The sequence below is a fragment of the Seriola aureovittata genome, chromosome 18 (genome assembly GCF_021018895.1).
Source record: "Seriola aureovittata isolate HTS-2021-v1 ecotype China chromosome 18, ASM2101889v1, whole genome shotgun sequence".
NCBI lineage: Eukaryota > Metazoa > Chordata > Actinopteri > Carangiformes > Carangidae > Seriola > Seriola aureovittata.
In genome coordinates, this window is record NC_079381.1 from 9,977,101 (window position 1) to 9,997,646 (window position 20,546).

Consider the following 20,546-nt stretch of genomic DNA (forward strand, 5'->3'; position numbering starts at 1 on the left):
CTATACTATGTCAGTTTTTTTTCACGCTTTAGACTTTGCTATACCATGACACCTTAATACTTTGCTGTACTAATAAATTCTATTCATGATTTAATGCCTTATTTTACTATGTCATTTTTTCACTTTTTTTGCCATACTATACTATGTCATTTTTTCATTTTTTTTGCCATACTATACTATGTCCTTTTTTTCACTATTTAGGCCTCTCTATATTATGATGTATTTATTCTTTACTATACTATGACGATTTCTGATGTTTTTATGCCTTATTTTACTATGTCATTTTTTCACTTTTTTTGCCATACTATACTATGTCATTTTTTCACTTTTTTTGCCATACTATATTATGTCATTTTTTTCACTTTTTTTAGGCCTCTGTATACTATGATATCTTTAGATCTTACTATAGTATGACATTTTGTTATGTTTTTATGCCTTATTTTGCTATGTCATTTTTTCACTTTTTTTGCCATACTATACTATGTCATTTTTTTCACTGTTTAGGACTCACTATACTATGATGTATTCATACATTACTGTACTAATAAATTTTATTCATGATTTAATGTCTTATTATACTATGTAATTTTTCACTTTTTTTGCCATACTATACTATGTCATTTTTTTCACTATTTAGGCCTCTCTATATTATGATGTATTTATACCTTACTATACTATGACGTTTTTTGATGTTTTTATGCCTTATTTTACTATGTCATTTTTTCACTTTTTTTGCCATACTATATTATGTCATTTTTTTCACTATTTAGGCCTCTCCATATTATGATGTATTTATTCTTTATTATACTATGACGTTTTTTGATGTTTTTATGCCTTATTTTACTAGGTCATTTTTTCACTTTTTTTGCCATACTATACTATGTCATTTTTTCTTTTTTTTTTGCCATACTATACTATGTCCTTTTTTTCACTATTTAGGCCTCTCTATATTATGATGTATTTATACCATACTATACTATGACGTCTTTTGATGTTTTTATGCCTTATTTTACTATGTCATTTTTTCACTTTTTTTACCATACTATACTATGTCATTTTTTCACTTTTTTTGCCATACTATACTATGTCGTTTTTTTCACTGTTTAGGCCTCACTATACTATGATGTATTCATACATTGCTGTACTAATACATTTTATTCATGATATAATGCCTTATTATACTATGTCATTCTTTAACTCTTTTTGCCAAACTATACTATGTTGTTTTTTCATTTTTTTGCCATACTATACTATGTCAGTTTTTTTTCACGCTTTAGACTTTGCTATACCATGACACCTTAATACCTTGCTGTACTAATAAATTCTATTCATGATTTAATGCCTTATTTTACTATGTCACTTTTTCACTTTTTTTGCCATACTATACTATGTCATTTTTTCATTTTTTTTGCCATACTATACTATGTCCTTTTTTTCACTATTTAGGCCTCTCTATATTATGATGTACTTATACTTTACTATACTATGACGTTTTTTGATGTTTTTATGCCTTATTTTACTATGTCATTTTTTCATTTTTTTTTCCATACTATACTATGTCCTTTTTTTTCACTATTTAGGCCTATCTATATTATGATGTATTTATACCTTACTATACTATGAGGTTTTTTGATGTTTTTATGCCTTATTTTACTATGTCATTTTTTACTTTTTTTGCCATACTATACTATGTCATTTTTTCATTTTTTTTTCCATATTATACTATGTCCTTTTTTTCACTATTTAGGCCTCTCTATATTATGATGTATTTATACTTACTATACTATGACGTTTTTTGATGTTTTTATGCCTTATTATACTATGTCATTTTTTCACTTTTTTTGCCATACTATACTATGTCATTTTTTAATTTTTTTTGCCATACTATACTATGTCCTTTTTTTCACTATTTAGGCCTCTCTATATTATGATGTATTTATACCTTACTATACTATGAGGTTTTTTGATGTTTTTATGCCTTATTTTACTATGTCATTTTTTCACTTTTTTTGCCATACTATATTATGTCATTTTTTTCACTATTTAGGCCTCTCTATTTTATGGTGTATTTATACCTTACTATACTATGACGATTTCTGATGTTTTTATGCCTTATTTTACTATGTCATTTTTTCATTTTTTTTGCCATACTATACTATGTCATTATTTCACTTTTTTTGCCATACTATACTATGTCATTTTTTCACTTTTTAGGCCTCTGTATACTATGATGTCTTTAGATCTAACTATACTATGACATTTTGTTATGTTTTTATGCCTTATTTTACTATGTCATTTTTTCATTTTTTTTGCCATACTATACTATGTCTTTTTTTCACTATTTAGGCCTCTCTATATTATGATGTATTTATTCTTTACTATACTATGACGATTTCTGATGTTTTTATACCTTATTTTACTATGTCATTTTTTCACTTTTTTTGCCATACTATACTATGTCATTTTTTCACTTTTTTTGCCATACTATATTATGTCATTTTTTTCACTTTTTTTAGGCCTCTGTATACTATGATATCTTTAGATCTTACTATAGTATGACATTTTGTTTTTTTTTTATGCCTTATTTTACTGTCATTTTTTCACTTTTTTTGCCAAACTATACTATATCATTTTTTTCACTATTTAGGCCTCTCTATATTATGATGTATTTATATCTTAGTATACTATGACGTTTTTTGATGTTTTCATGCCTTATTTTACTATGTCATTTTCTCATTTTTTTTGCCATACTATGTCATTTTTTGATTTTTTTTGCCAAACTATACTATATCATTTTTTTCACTATTTAGGCCTCTCTATATTATGATGTATTTATATCTTAGTATACTATGACGTTTTTTGATGTTTTTATGCCTTATTTTACTATGTCATTTTTTCACGTTTTTTGCCATACTATACTATGTCATTTTCTCATTTTTTTTGCCATACTATACTATGTCATTTTTTTCACTATTTAGGACTCTGTATATTATGATGTATTTATACCTTACTATACTATGACGTCTTTTGATGTTTTTATGCCTTATTTTACTATGTCATTTTTTCACTTTTTTTGCCATACTATACTATGTAATTTTTTCACTATTTAGGCCTCTCTATATTATGATGTATTTATACCTTACTATACTATGACGTTTTTTGATGTTTTTATGCCTTATTTTACTTTGTCATTTTTTCACTTTTTTTGCCATACTATACTATGTCATTTTTTCACTTTTTTTGCCAGACTATATTATGTCATTTTTTTCACTTTTTAGGCCTCTGTATACTATGGTGTCTATAGATCTTACTATACTATGACATTTTGTTGTGTTTTTATGCCTTATTTTACTATGTCATTTTTTCACTTTTTTTGCCAGACTATATTATGTCATTTTTTTCACTATTTAGGCCTCTCCATATTATGATGTATTTATTCTTTACTATACTATGACGTTTTTTGATGTTTTTATGCCTTATTTTACTATGTCATTTTTTCACTTTTTTTGCCATACTATACTATGTCCTTTTTTTCACTATTTAGGCCTCTCTATATTATGATGTATTTATACCTTACTATACTATGACGTTTTTTGATGTTTTTATGCCTTATTTTACTATGTCATTTTTTCACTTTTTTTGCCATACTATACTATGTCATTTTTTCACTTTTTTTGCCATACTATACTATGTCGTTTTTTTCACTGTTTAGGCCTCACTATACTATGATGTATTCATACATTGCTGTACTAATACATTTTATTCATGATATAATGCCTTATTATACTATGTCATTCTTTAACTCTTTTTGCCAAACTATACTATGTTGTTTTTTCATTTTTTTGCCATACTATACTATGTCAGTTTTTTTTCACGCTTTAGACTTTGCTATACCATGACACCTTAATACCTTGCTGTACTAATAAATTCTATTCATGATTTAATGCCTTATTTTACTATGTCATTTTTTCACTTTTTTTGCCATACTATACTATGTAATTTTTTCATTTTTTTTGCCATACTATACTATGTCCTTTTTTTCACTATTTAGGCCTCTCTATATTATGATGTATTTATTCTTTACTATACTATGACGTTTTTTGATGTTTTTATGCCTTATTTTACTATGTCATTTTTTTCACTCTTTTTGCCATACTATACTATGTCCTTTTTTTCACTATTTAGGCCTCTCTATTTTATGGTGTATTTATACCTTACTATACTATGACGATTTCTGATGTTTTTATGCCGTATTTTACTATGTCATTTTTTCACTTTTTTTGCCATACTATACTATGTCATTATTTCACTATTTTTGCCATACTATACTATGTCAGTTTTTCACTTTTTTTGCCATACTATACTATGTCCTTTTTTTCACTATTTAGGCCTCTCTATTTTATGGTGTATTTATACCTTACTATACTATGACGATTTCTGATGTTTTTATGCCTTATTTTACTATGTCATTTTTTCACTTTTTTTGCCATACTATACTATGTCATTATTTCACTTTTTTTGCCATACTATACTATGTCATTTTTTCATTTTTTAGGCCTCTGAATACTATGATGTCTTTAGATCTTACTATACTATGACATTTTGTTATGTTTTTATGCCTTATTTTACTATGTCATTTTTTCATTTTTTTTTGCCATACTATACTATGTCCTTTTTTTCACTATTTAGGCCTCTCTATATTATGATGTATTTATTCTTTACTATACTATGACGATTTCTGATGTTTTTATGCCTTATTTTACTATGTCATTTTTTCACTTTTTTTGCCATACTATATTATGTCATTTTTTTCACTTTTTTTAGGCCTCTGTATACTATGATATCTTTAGATCTTACTATAGTATGACATTTTGTTATGTTTTTATGCCTTATTTTACTATGTCATTTTTTCACTTTTTTTGCCATACTATACTATGTCATTTTTTTCACTGTTTAGGACTCACTATACTATGATGTATTCATACATTACTGTACTAATAAATTTTATTCATGATTTAATGTCTTATTATACTATGTAATTTTTCACTTTTTTTGCCATACTATACTATGTCATTTTTTTCACTATTTAGGCCTCTCTATATTATGATGTATTTATACCTTACTATACTATGACGTTTTTTGATGTTTTTATGCCTTATTTTACTATGTCATTTTTTCACTTTTTTTGCCAGACTATATTATGTCATTTTTTTCACTATTTAGGCCTCTCCATATTATGATGTATTTATTCTTTACTATACTATGACGTTTTTTGATGTTTTTATGCCTTATTTTACTAGGTCATTTTTTCACTTTTTTTGCCATACTATACTATGTCATTTTTTCTTTTTTTTTTGCCATACTATACTATGTCCTTTTTTTCACTATTTAGGCCTCTCTATATTATGATGTATTTATACCTTACTATACTATGACGTCTTTTGATGTTTTTATGCCTTATTTTACTATGTCATTTTTTCACTTTTTTTGCCATACTATACTATGTCCTTTTTTTCACTATTTAGGCCTCTCTATATTATGATGTATTTATTCTTTACTATACTATGACGATTTCTGATGTTTTTATGCCTTATTTTACTATGTCATTTTTTCACTTTTTTTGCCATACTATACTATGTCATTTTTTCACTTTTTTTGCCATACTATATTATGTCATTTTTTTCACTTTTTTTAGGCCTCTGTATACTATGATATCTTTAGATCTTACTATAGTATGACATTTTGTTATGTTTTTATGCCTTATTTTACTATGTCATTTTTTCACTTTTTTTGCCATACTATACTATGTCATTTTTTCACTGTTTAGGACTCACTATACTATGATGTATTCATACATTACTGTACTAATAAATTTTATTCATGATTTAATGTCTTATTATACTATGTAATTTTTCACTTTTTTTGCCATACTATACTATGTCATTTTTTCACTATTTAGGCCTCTCTATATTATGATGTATTTATACCTTACTATACTATGACGTTTTTTGATGTTTTTATGCCTTATTTTACTATGTCATTTTTTCACTTTTTTTGCCAGACTATATTATGTCATTTTTTCACTATTTAGGCCTCTCCATATTATGATGTATTTATTCTTTACTATACTATGACGTTTTTTGATGTTTTTATGCCTTATTTTACTAGGTCATTTTTTCATTTTTTTTGCCATACTATACTATGTCATTTTTTCTTTTTTTTTTGCCATACTATACTATGTCCTTTTTTTCACTATTTAGGCCTCTCTATATTATGATGTATTTATACCTTACTATACTATGACGTCTTTTGATGTTTTTATGCCTTATTTTACTATGTCATTTTTTCACTTTTTTTACCATACTATACTATGTCATTTTTTCACTTTTTTTGCCATACTATACTATGTCGTTTTTTTCACTGTTTAGGCCTCACTATACTATGATGTATTCATACATTGCTGTACTAATACATTTTATTCATGATATAATGCCTTATTATACTATGTCATTCTTTAACTCTTTTTGCCAAACTATACTATGTTGTTTTTTCATTTTTTTGCCATACTATACTATGTCGGTTTTTTCACGCTTTAGACTTTGCTATACCATGACACCTTAATACCTTGCTGTACTAATAAATTCTATTCATGATTTAATTCCTTATTTTACTATGTCACTTTTTCACTTTTTTTGCCATACTATACTATGTCATTTTTTCATTTTTTTTGCCATACTATACTATGTCCTTTTTTTCACTATTTAGGCCTCTCTATATTATGATGTACTTATACTTTACTATACTATGACGTTTTTTGATGTTTTTATGCCTTATTTTACTATGTCATTTTTTCACTTTTTTTGCCATACTATACTATGTCCTTTTTTTCACTATTTAGGCCTCTCTATTTTATTGTGTATTTATACCTTACTATACTATGACGATTTCTGATGTTTTTATGCCTTATTTTACTATGTCATTTTTTCACTTTTTTTGCCATACTATACTATGTCATTATTTCACTTTTTTTGCCATACTATACTATGTCATTTTTTCACTTTTTAGGCCTCTGTATACTATGATGTCTTTAGATCTTACTATAGTATGACATTTTGTTATTTTTTTATGCCTTATTTTACTCTGTCATTTTTTCACTTTTTTTGCCAAACTATACTATGTCATTTTTTTCACTGTTTAGGACTCACTATACTATGATGTATTCATACATTACTGTACTAATAAATTTTATTCATGATTTAATGTCTTATTATACTATGTAATTTTTCACTTTTTTTGCCATACTATACTATGTCATTTTTTTCACTATTTAGGCCTCTCTATATTATGATGTATTTATACCTTACTATACTATGACGTTATTTGATGTTTTTATGCCTTATTTTACTATGTCATTTTTTCACTTTTTTTGCCATATTATATTATGTCATTTTTTTCACTTTTTTTAGGCCTCTGTATACTATGATGTCTTTAGATCTTACTATAGTATGACATTTTGTTATGTTTTTATGCCTTATTTTACTATGTCATTTTTTCACTTTTTTTGCCATACTATACTATGTCGTTTTTTTTAACTGTTTAGGCCTCACTATACTATGATGTATTCATACATTGCTGCACTAATAAATTTTATTCATGATTTAATACCTTATTATACTATGTCGTTCTTTAACTCTTTTTGCCATTTTATAATACTATGTCATTTTTTACACTATTTAGGCCTCACTATACTATAATGTCTTTGGATCTTACTATACTATGACGTTTTTTTTATGTTTTTATGCTTTATTTTATCATGTCATTTTTTCACTTTTTTTGCCATGCTATGTTGTTTTTTCATTTTTTTTGCCATACTATACTATGTCAGTTTTTTTCACGTTTTAGACTTTGCTATACCATGACACCTTAATACCTTGCTGTACTAATACATTTTATTCATGATTTAATGTCTTATTATACTATGTAATTTTTCACTTATTTTGCCATACTATACTATGTCATTTTTTTCACTATTTAGGCCTCTCTATATTATGATGTATTTATACCTTACTATACTATGAGGTTTTTTGATGTTTTTATGCCTTATTTTACTGTCATTTTCTCATTTTTTTTGCCATACTATACTATGTCATTTTTTTCATTATTTAGGCCTCTTTATAGTATGATGTATTTATACCTTACTATACTATGACGTTTTTTGATGTTTTTATGCCTTATTTTACTATGTCATATCTTCACTTTTTTTGCCATACTATACTATGTCATTTTTTCACTTTTTTTGCCAGACTATATTATGTCATTTTTTTCACTTTTTAGGCCTCTGTATACTATGATGTCTTTAGATCTTACTATACTATGACATTTTGTCATGTTTTTATGCCTTATTTTACTATGTCATTTTTTCACGTTATTTGCCATACTATACCATGTCATTTTCTCATTTTTTTTGCCATACTATACTATGTAATTTTTTTCATTATTTAGGCCTCTCTATATTATGATGTATTTATACTTTACTATACTATGACGTTTTTTGATGTTTTTATGCCTTATTTTACTATGTCATTTTTTCACTTTTTTTGCCATACTATACTATGTCATTTTTTCACTTTTTTTGCCAGACTATATCATGTCATTTTTTTCACTTTTTAGGCCTCTGTATACTATGATGTCTTTAGATCTTACTATACTATGACATTTTTTGATGTTTTTATGCCTTATTTTACTATGTCATTTTTTCACTTTTTTTGCCATACTATACTATGTCATTTTTTCACTTTTTTTGCCAGACTATATCATGTCATTTTTTTCACTTTTTAGGCCTCTGTATACTATGATGTCTTTAGATCTTACTATACTATGACATTTTGTCATGTTTTTATGCCTTATCTTACTATGTCATTTTTTCACTTTTTTTGCCATACTATACTATGTCATTTTTTCATTTTTTTGGCCATACTATACTATGTCGTTTTTTTCACTGTTTAGGCCTCACTATACTATGATGTATTCATACATTGCTGTACTAATACATTTTATTCATGATAAAATGCCTTATTATACTATGTCGTTCTTTAACTCTTTTTGCCAAACTATACTATGTTGTTTTTTCATTTTTTTGCCATACTATACTATGTCAGTTTTTTTCACGCTTTAGACTTTGCTATACCATGACACCTTAATACCTTGCTGTACTAATAAATTTTATTCATGATTTAATGTCTTATTATACTATGTAATTTTGCACTTTTTTTTACCAAACTATACTATGTCATTTTTTTCACTATTTAGGCCTCTCTATATTATGATGTATTTATACCTTACTATACTATGACGTTTTTTGATGTTTTTATGCCTTATTTTACTGTCATTTTTTCACGTTTTTTACCATACTATACTATGTCATTTTTTCACTTTTTTTTGCCATACTATACTATGTCGTTTTTTTTCACTGTTTAGGCCTCACTATACTATGATGTATTCATACATTGTTGCACTAATAAATTTTATTCATGATTTAATGCCTTATTATACTATGTCGTTCTTTAACTATTTTTGCCATACTATACTATGTCAGTTTTTTTCACGCGTTAGACTTTGCTATACCATGACACCTTAATACCTTGCTGTACTAATACATTTTATTCATGATTTAATGTCTTATTATACTATGTCATTTTTTCTTTTTTTTTGCCATACTATACTATGTCGTTTTTTTCACTATTTTAGCCTCTCTATATTATGATGTATTTATACCTTACTATACTATGACGTTTTTTGATGTTTTTATGCCTTATTTTACTATGTCATTTTTTCACTTTTTTTGCCATACTATATTATGTAATTTTTTTCACTTTTTAGGCCTCTGTATACTATGATGTCTTTAGATCTCACTATACTATGACGTTTTGTTATGTTTGTATGCCTTATTATACTATGTCATTTTTTCACTTTTTTTGCCATACTATACTATTTCATTTTTTTCACTATTAATGCTTTCCCTTAAGCTGTCGTTTTTCTCTTTTATTGTAATAGTATACTGTGTAGTTTTATTTCACTTTTTAGGCCTCACTATACTATGATGTGTTTATGAATTGCTGTACTAATAATTTTATTCATGATTTAATGCCTTATCATACTATGTCGTTCTTTAACTCTTTTTGCCATACTATACTATGTTATTATTTTCACTATTTAGGCCTCTGTATACTATGATGTCTTTAGATCTTACTATGCTATGACTTTTTTATGTTTGTATGCCTTATTATACTATGTCGTTTTTTCATGTTTTTTGCCATACTATACTATGTTGTTTTTTTCCCTATTTAGGCCTCTGTATACTATGATGTCTTTAGATCATACTATACTATGCCTTTTTTTATGAAGTTTTTATGCCTCATTATACTATGTCATTTTTTCACTTTTTTTTGCCATACTATGTCTTTTTGTTTTTATTTTTTAGGCCTTACCATACCAGATGTTTTTATACCCTATTATACTATAACTTTGTTTGATGTTTTATGCCTCACTAAACTATGAAGTTTTGTAACATTTTCATGCTTTGCTATAATATAATGTTTTTTGCCGTTTTATGTCTTACTACAGCATGACGTCTTTTGACATTTTTATGCCCCACTATACTATGACATTTTTGGGCAGTTTTCTGCCTTACCATTCCATAAATTTTTTGACATTTTTATATCTTACTATACCATGACGTTTTATGTCTACTAGAGTATAACGTTTTTTGACATTTGTATGCTACACTATGACGTTTTATATTTCTCACTATACTATGATGTTATTTGACATTCTTATGCCTCACTTTTATACCTTAGTATATTATGATATTTTTTTATATTTTTATACTGTCATGTTTTTTTAACATTTTATGCCTTACTATACTATGATGTTTTAATGACATATATATATATATACATATATACATATATGTATGACATATATGTTCCTATATCAACAGTCATGTTAAAATATATAATATGGACATCTACTGACAGGCTTTGGGATGGATATAAATTCATGTAACATTTGTATAATATAAACAGACACACAAAAATATATGTTTTATTATCTAGACACATATTTCGATATGTAATATTGTTCTAATTTCTAACAGGTTTCATATGTAATTTTTACATCCATGGGCTATACTTAAAATACATATATGGTTTTACTTCATGTGTACATATATTTCATATATGGAAATTCAACACATTCACACATTTATTCAGTTTGAGTATGGGCATTCATGAATGTAAATTCAGTCCTCATATGTTAATAAGTCTCTTCGTTTTGGAGGGGTGGCAGGTTTGTTGCATCCCTACCAATGTTGAGATCAAACCTACGCCCTTGCCATAAAGATTGAAAATGAGAGGCACAATCATACTGACCTCAATGGGCCTTTTTTTTTTCTTCCATCTTTTCCTTTTTTTTTCTTTAAGAAAAGTGAAAATAAGATTTCTCCCACATACGTTTCACTTGTTTCAAGAATATTAACTGATTTTTAAGATACACTTTTTAACAATCAGGTAAGTTAATAATCATATCCACCTTGCAAATACTTCCATTTGTCTGGAGATTGGTTTTAACCTCTCATCTAGTAGCCTTAAATTTGTTAAATTTGTAAAATTCCAATTTGGCTATATGAACTTTACATCGATGAAAATATTTTATGGCTGCAACCTTGCATCAAACACAAATACTCAGGATGCCTCGTACATCATTTTTATGGATGTACCCTTAATTCAGGTCATATCTTTTGGAAACTTTGAGATACTCAGTAGAATTTAAAAATAATCTCTGTTGGTTTCAAATAATTTGTTGAGATTAAGAATTTCTCCAAAATTAACTTCATGCAGGATTAAACTGCCTGGGCTGTAAACTTTGAACATTGCCCTCTGTAGCACCACTGCTCTTCCCTTCCTCCCATCAGCCTTTCATGTGAACGGGCTGCTAACTGCTGGCTCCATCAGAGAGCTCCTTCTCCTCTCAGAGCACTTAAGGTAGCATGAAGTGGGGGGAGGCAGGGCCAAATGGCCTCATAGGATTAGTAGCATTGTTTGCCATTGTCAAGGCTAGACCCCAACTCCAATCACCTCTGTAATCTCCTAACTTGCTCTCAATACACAACCAAAGCTGCCGGGAAGGAACCTGTTTGTCTGCTCTTCCATCCCCCCAGGTGCTTTGAAATTCTGCTCACTGTCCTTCAACTTGAACAGCAAGAAGGAAGGGTGGGGAGTGAATCTTTTATGCATTTCATGCCTAGTGCATACAGAGTGTATGACTGGCATATACAGTAGGTGACCTCTGCTTGATTCATGTCTTCGGGTAGTACCTACAGAATCACAGCAGCTATTGTTGTGGTTACTTTTAAAGGTCACTCATAACAACAACGAGGCAATAAAAGTAAGTGGAACAAATCAAGGATGGTCACAAGACATTTATGTTCTAATTTAATGGATCATCATTCATATCTCTTTAAACAAATTTTCTGTCTGTGATCAAAAAATACCAAAATGCCAAGAATGAATAACTTTGCAGTTTTATGTGGATTCAAAAGGAATTTCACCCCAGCATATGAGTGTGTAAAAATCCTTCTATATGTAATTGAACATAGTATGCATGTGAATTCGCAACAAAGACCTAAACATGCAAGCAATATTCTTCTCACCTTCCCCTTTCAGTCTGCCCTGACCACACCCATTTGGCTTTTTAGACTCCACCCTTTCTGTAATAACCAATCAAGTTCATGGCTTACAGATTTCAAGGATAGAGACCCCTGGTGTATTTGACTCCAAAGTTAGAACATCTGAAAGCAGCACTTTGTCTGAAAACTTCAAGGACTGGGTGCTGTTGTTGTTGATAACAGAAGGACCTAGCAACATGCAAAACTTCCCTGGTAAGTTTTTGTCTAATTATTATTGTGTTGAGTGATGTTACACTGGACTTATTGATGTTAAAAGAAAAATACAAGTACTACTGGTAAAGGTGAGGTAAATAACGACTCTTGCGAGATGCATTTGGCCATGAAGAATTAAATTGTTTAATTTGCTTTTTTTAGGTTTATTTTCCACTACAAAATGCACATTCTTCCTTTGCATTAGAAATTGGCAATCAAACAATTTTACTGATTTGAAGTGGAATAAATACAGATCAAACTAAGGATGTGCAAACCTATTCTGACCTTTTATCTTCAGTATGAAACTTTTAAAGTAGAACAATGCTTTGCGATATTTTTCCACTTTTTAATATTCCTATGAATTCCATACTGTAGTAATCCAGTCACATGTCCTATAAATACAGCTGCAGAACTGTTTACATGTTTATTTGTTTTTGTCTCCACAGACTCCAAATCTAATCTCAGCATGCCCCGGTCCCCTCCAGCTGCTGACTCATACCAGCAGGGCTGCATCAGGATGACCCTGGAGAACGCCAATCTCTGGAAGTCCTTTCACAGCATTGGAACAGAGATGATTATAACTAAGCACGGAAGGTAACAGCGCAGGCACTGTTAGTTGTGCTACTGAATTAAGAATTAAGATTTTTTCCTGCTTTCTCAAAAGTACCAGTTGTGCCTGTATCATTTATCACGGAGAGCACAAATTACAAGAAATTACCTACTGTAGGTTATTAATTGCAGAGTGAAGACTTTGTACATATTGCACATGGTTTTGTTTCTAGGATCATAATGATTGCATTTGCAAAAGCATCTAAAAATAATCTTTGTTTATTCCTGTATTTGTTTCAGGAGAATGTTTCCTCACTGCAGCATCAGTCTATCTGGGCTCCAACCTTTTGTCAATTATGTCATCATGATGGATTTGGTTCCTGTGGACAGCTTCAAATACAGGGTAAATGCATATGCAACATACTCTTAGCACTGTATGCGCTGCTGCACACCTTTGGCTTCAAACACAACATATTCATTTAGTGTTAGGCTTTTCAGTTCCTTCCATCGACATTGTTTGTTGCATTTTGATCTGTTGGGGATTAAAACCAACAGACTGCAGTATGCAAAACGCAGTAGTCTGCAGCCAGACACGGGCCTGCCCACTCAGGGCTGCACCACTGCATATCAAAGCCTTTCATTGCTTCCTGTTTGTGCACTCTCGGCTGGAGGCCCAATCAATTAGCATCCCTCTTCATTCACAATCAGTGAATGAGGAGCAGTCGGCCATCCATACATTCAGCGGCACTCACATCAACTGATCTGGCCCATTTGGTCACAGACATTGCTTTTAGCACACACTTGAAAACAATGAAGGTAAAGTACTGTAGGAAAGCTCGGAGGGAGTTTATGTTCTTTGGTGGAGGCAAATGTGTAGAAACTGGCTTTTTATGGTTTTCCTTAAAAAAATCCTTTCATAAAGACAGAACCCCTCCTGTACTCTGTAATACTGTGTGAAGAATATCCCTGCAGTTAATGAATTAAGCTTCCATGCAGCACAGCTCTCTTACATTTCCCCATGAGGAAAGAAAAAAATTGATTTCACGCTTCATGAAGAGTTCTGATTAATCAGACATGTCCTGAGGTCTCACCCTTCGTAACCTTATCACTCCTCCTCATTTCTCTGTAGTGGAAAAAGGAGCAGTGGGAGGTCGCCGGGAAGGCAGAGCCCCAACCCCCATGTCGGACATACATGCACCCAGACTCCCCTGCCACAGGAAGTCACTGGATGAAGCAGTCGTCGTCTTTCCTCAAAGTGAAGCTCACCAACAACACCTTGGATCAGCACGGCCATGTAAGACACCACCTTACCCTCCTGAATCAATTATAATATGATATGTTTATTCTTCCCTTTACTCATACTCACTCTTATGTTTTCTCTCATCAGATCATCCTGCACTCCATGCACCGCTACTACCCCAGGTTTCATGTGATACAAGCAGACAGTCCTTACACTGTCCGCTGGGGCCCGTTTCAGACTTTCTCCTTCCCAGAGACGACCTTCACTGCAGTGACCGCTTACCAAAACCCAAAGGTACAAAAAGCTAATCCGCCACACTGCCATCTTTTCAATGTATCACCTTCTTATCAAGCAACTTTAACCCAAGAGATATGTGATGATATTCCTGTTTAACTGAAACAAAACACTGTATTACCAGACCTTTGACAACTCTCTTTTCTTGCCCTTTTTAAGATCACCAAATTGAAGATTGACCACAACCCATTTGCTAAGGGATTCAGGGAAGGAGGAACCCATTCCCACAGTAAAAGGTAGTCAACAGCAGTGAGCTACTTTGCTACACTGAGTGAAATAAAGTAATGATAGTTCATGTGTGCAGCACTTTCATTTGTTTACCTCTGTGTATCTTAAATTTATCTTTGTTCATACAAAATAACTTGTCTTTTAATGTTTTATTTTTTCATAGGTGTCGTTCAAACAGAAGCCCCCCTGCAAAGAGAGCAACACTGGACAGGAAGGCTCTTTGTAGCAGTCCTCCAGGTAAGTTTTTACCCATAGAACTTGTATGAAGAAAATACTATGCCACAGATAAAAATATTGGTAGTATGAAAAAGTATTGCTGTGTGTCATTGTCTTTGTATGAGATCCTATTAAACATTGTATTTCCCTCTAAGACCTGCAGAGGATGCCCTCCACCTCTGAGTTGGTGCAGGCAGAGAAGAATCAGGCCTCCACACAGCAGCCGCTGAAGGGGGGTCACCTTTCAGCCTGGGCTCTGGAGCAGGACCCATCTGAGAGTCTACATGCTGAGCCCCTGGAGCTGCATGAGTATGACTACAGCTGTGAAGAACAGATGGTGCCTGCGCCCGTGGCATACCAGCCCTACAGGTCTGATACTTAGGATGAGATGAAATCCCATAAGATTTAGTGCTGGAAAATAAACTTTTAAGATAAATAGACAATACGTATGGTGATGCATGGAAATGAACCCAACCACTTTCTTTCTCCAGATCTGTGGAGTACACCAGATTTCCATTCCCTTCCAGTGAAGTAGATGCAGCACATCTACACCACCCTCCCCCTCACCCACTTGCCACCGCGGAACATGGCACCCAACAACATGCCTACCACCACCATCAGCACCACCATCACAGCAATGCAGCGGATTGGAGCCAGTACCCGCTCTTCTCGTACTCCTGTTGGTGAACTTTGACCCTAAAACCTTGACAAAATGAAAAAATGCTGTTATTATGAGAAGACAACAAACTGATAGGCCACTCCTGTAGTTTGTGTTAAATGTGTATAAATGTGTACAAAGTTTCATGTATTTCCAGGACCCTATAATGTATGAGGTGTGTAACCTGGACAAAGATCCTATTCCTCTAAAGTGAAGATTTATGTTTTCCTTTTTTTTCTCTATATTCCTGGTCACAAACGTGCAAGTTCAGCTTGAGCTTTTATAAATAGATACAGTATGTGTTTTGAGACGTATATATATTGTCCTGTATCCAGTCAGGGGAAATAAGTGTGAAATTCAATCTGAAGGTGTGATAAAAAGATACCTGTACTGTAACAGGCCTTTAATAAAACTGTTCAGGTACCATATTAAGATAGCAAAGGTTGTTTTGTTTTTTTGTTTTGTTTTTTAAATCAAAAGCCGACAGTTGAAATCACTTAAAATTACAAAATAGAATGGAATGCAACAATGTTTGAACTTTAATTCAACACCAAACTGTGTGACAAAAATATCTGTGTTTAGGTCAAATCAGAATCAGTATATGCATCAAAAAGTGACAAGATTGAATTAGTTTTTGGATGCTGAGGAAATACATAGCACAATAAAGGAAGATGATAACAGTGGGTCAACCTGTCTGACATTCAGGTATATATTAGGATTAAGGCCACACGGATAATCTTATCCATAATGGGATGGGCTGTGTTGTATACATATGAGTGTGAGCCAAAAATAATAGTTAACAGTCATGCTAGCAGCTCTGTGAGCCTTTATTAAGGCACAGCAGCAGTGCTTTGGGCTAAATGCTAATTTCAGCATGCCTCAATGAGCAGGTATTATGTTTACTATGTTCATCATCTAAGTTTAGCATGTTAGCATGCTAACATTTTCAAATTAGTACTAAAGAGGCATTTGAGGCTGATGGGAACGTCATTAATTTGGCCTATATTTAGTTACAAACCAAAATACTGGAAAAAATCATAAATTTGATTAGATGGTTATGCTAGTTGGAAAGGTAAGACGTCACCAACACTATACTATATACTATACTGTACACTATACTATATTACTTGTGGAGTGAGATGAAAAGTCAGGGGATCAACAGGGTCAATAGGCTTCATCCTTTGTGGACCATGAATTTTATGGCAATCGATTGAATATTTTGTGAGATATTTCAGTCTGGACCAAAGTGGTGAAGAACCAATTGACCGACACTGCCAACCATAGTGCCATGTTACTAACATGGCTAAAAATCTGGATAACTGATTCATATTGACCTGCTAAGGTGCAACCAAAGTTCAAGTTACCACCAACACAGAACTCACTATTCTTTAGCATACTTGAAGATAAAGCCAAAACAAGTCAACATGACATATAATAATAATAATATGTACTGGAAACAGCACTCTATTAGAGATCATGACCCTGCTGTTCTGGTAAACCACTGCTGTACCTCTACAGTTAACTGAGAGTTCAGCTGTTAAATGCCACAAGAATACCAAACATGTCTTCATCAGCTGTATTGTGAATCTTCTGAGCAGAAGCATTACACAACAACAGCACAGTTAGGGATGAGATAGAGCGAGAATAACGGAGCAGTAAGAGACTGTCCTAGAGCAGTGAGTCTGACCTGATAAAGCGATGACAGTCAGCTAGTGTGGAATTACCATCACAGTCTGGCATAGTTTCCCCAGCAGAAGGCAGGAGCGTCTGTGCTGTAAATGTTTTACGAGAGAGAGAGGGAAGCCGTATCTGGGACATTTATAAAGCTGCAGGGAGCAGACACTGCAAAGGAATTTTCTAGAGCACATCAACTGACATGTTTTTGTGTAATACACCTTTTAAACATCAATAGAAAAAATGCATAGACATGTGAGAGGAACCGCCACGAATGGTACCAAACCTGGACCACTTCATTAACATCAGACCTGCTGGCTATAGAGAAGTTTGAAACTGTGGCTGTCTGATTAGAGGATGGCCGTTTTAACCTCAAGGTCTTCCTGAGGTACCATGGGTCATCTGGGTCACCCACATAGCTCTTCCTGGATTCCGCTCACCGCGCTATGAAATGAATTACAGAGCACAGATGGGGTCAATTAGTGCACTCGAGTTATAATTCTAGCACCAAAGGGCATGTAAGCATTTAGTGAAGACTTTAATCAGAGTGAACCAACATTGTTTTGTGTTGTTATAAAAGTACTTCACTTGTTTTAGGTGATCCAATTTTAGGAGTAATTGGAACAATTAATCCTATCGTCTGCTGGAAGGAGTGAATATCTGTAACTGGGATAAGGAGTGTGGATGACAGACTATACTAAGCCTGACTGTGCCAGTTACCATGCTGATTCATTTATGGGTTTACATCTTTTCCGTCATGGCTACCTACTAGCCATGGATGGATTACTGAATGGGCCTGCTGGGCACAGGCCCAGGGTCCACGTGACCTCACAGGGCCTTACATTTTTTCACTGTCACTTTTTACACATAAAATAAATGGACTCTTTATAGCCCCTGTGGTCAGTTTTTCTATAAATGAATATATTTCTTGTTTGATAGTCAGAGCTCACAGAAAAGACACAATATGACCAGAAAGATATTCAAAACCACCAGAAAGAAGTACAAGCACTACATCAACATAACCGCATCCTTTCAATGTGGGAGTCATATTTAGGAGGGGTGGGGGGCCTTTTATCTGTCTGTGCCCAGGGGCCCACTTGCTCAAAATCCATCCATGATACAAACAAAAATGCTGGATAAAACATGTTCACAGTGGTTCACTGGTGTAAACTTAAAAGTGGCAGCATGTAAACTAATGTTGAGTGATAACAGGCTTCACATTCATTTTTACAACTTTGATGAGCATTGATATTAACTTAATAGTGTCATCTGAGCTTTAAATCGTTATTCTCTGTGTAAGAGTTGATGCAGCTTTAAAATCACTGACTTTTTTTTTCTTTTTTTTTTTTTAAATCTACGTCGATGTATGTTCATTATTTCTCTTCATATTTTCAAACAGCAAAGATTCACTGTGCATTCACCTCTGTGGGACAAATACTCTACAGCAAGGCAGCTGCCATCGCGGCTAGCTTGAGGGTGGTGGTGGTAATGGACTGTAGGAAGGCCGTCATCGACCATGCCACACATTCGTTTACACACACTGACTCACATATATACTGTGCCCTGAGGAAAGGTCAGAGGCAGCTAAGTTTGATTCATTATGGTCTTTGTCACTCCAGCCACCACCTATCACAGTCCTGAGGAAGACATCGACTGGCTTTAATGAAAAATTTTACCTGGCACGTACACAACTATAAGGAATTGAGGCCGAAGGGGAAGAGTACTGTCTGAAAATCTAAATATAGAGTTTCTTTAATGATAAAATACTTGCAAAAGGCATAATTTGAAAACTAACACTTAAATATTATCTGATCCTTTTACATAGTCTTGATATTGAGTCAGTGAGGTCAAAGATGTCATGATTGATAGTCTCCGATGAACTAACCAAAGGAACAACAAACCAAATTACTTGATTATAATTTTCCACTGACACGCATGTTTCTAAAGAGATATTTAAATCAGAAGTACTATGATAAATGTCATACTTCAACACACATGAACAACCATTGCTAATGTTAATAATCCATTATTTATGGCAGGAATTAGAAGAGCAAATGCATTCTGCACAGATTAAAGAAGTCCCAGAAATAAACTGGAAAACTATTTCTGATATCACTTATATCAGTCACTTGAGATCTTCTTTGTTTTATGTTCAAAATGCAGAGGCAGTTGTAGTTCATCAACATCTCTATTTGTAGCTCAGGATTTTGAGCATTGTGAGTTTCACTTGATAAAAGTATATGCCTGTGGCTTCCCATTCTTTATATGTTCCCCCACAACCTTATAGAAGCTTGTATGACAGTAAATCTTGTGGGTTATTACGATGATGCATTATGGCATAACTACCATTGCCATCTGTGTAGCACTCTACAGCTATGGTACATCCATTATAAGAAGATGTATGTATGACCATGGGTAGTGCACATGGGGACCGTTGCATAATCTATCATATTCATATCTAATTCAATAAACTCCCAGTGGAGGGTTCCTGTTAATAGCAAGAATCCTGATACATTTAGCTAAAGCCCAATTTTCCATAAGCACCTGCATGTGTGTAAATCACCTTTCCATTAGTGTTACAGATCACTTAGAACTGCTGCGTTACACACATCACATTATATTAAGTTTTAGAATGTACTGGCTCATACTTGTTATTTATACCTGGTTTGAAAATTGCTGAACAAACAGTCACAGACCATGTCCATCTGAAACTTTGCCCTTGAAAAGTTTTCCATTCCCCATCTGTAGGT

The 20,546-nt window shown here is 32.2% G+C and overlaps 1 protein-coding gene across 1 annotated transcript; it reads left to right on the forward strand.

Moving 5' to 3' along the window:
• The first annotated feature begins 6,680 nt into the window (after positions 1-6,680).
• Positions 6,681-20,445, forward strand: LOC130186337 (T-box-containing protein TBX6L-like). The gene is made up of 9 exons (XM_056403390.1): positions 6,681-12,937; positions 13,384-13,531; positions 13,787-13,889; positions 14,616-14,780; positions 14,874-15,020; positions 15,180-15,256; positions 15,412-15,485; positions 15,620-15,833; positions 15,956-20,445. The coding sequence occupies exons 1-9, from the start codon at positions 12,922-12,924 to the stop codon at positions 16,149-16,151; spliced, it is 1,140 nt and encodes a 379-aa protein (XP_056259365.1). The 5' UTR covers positions 6,681-12,921; the 3' UTR covers positions 16,152-20,445.
• The last annotated feature ends 101 nt before the right edge of the window (positions 20,446-20,546 follow it).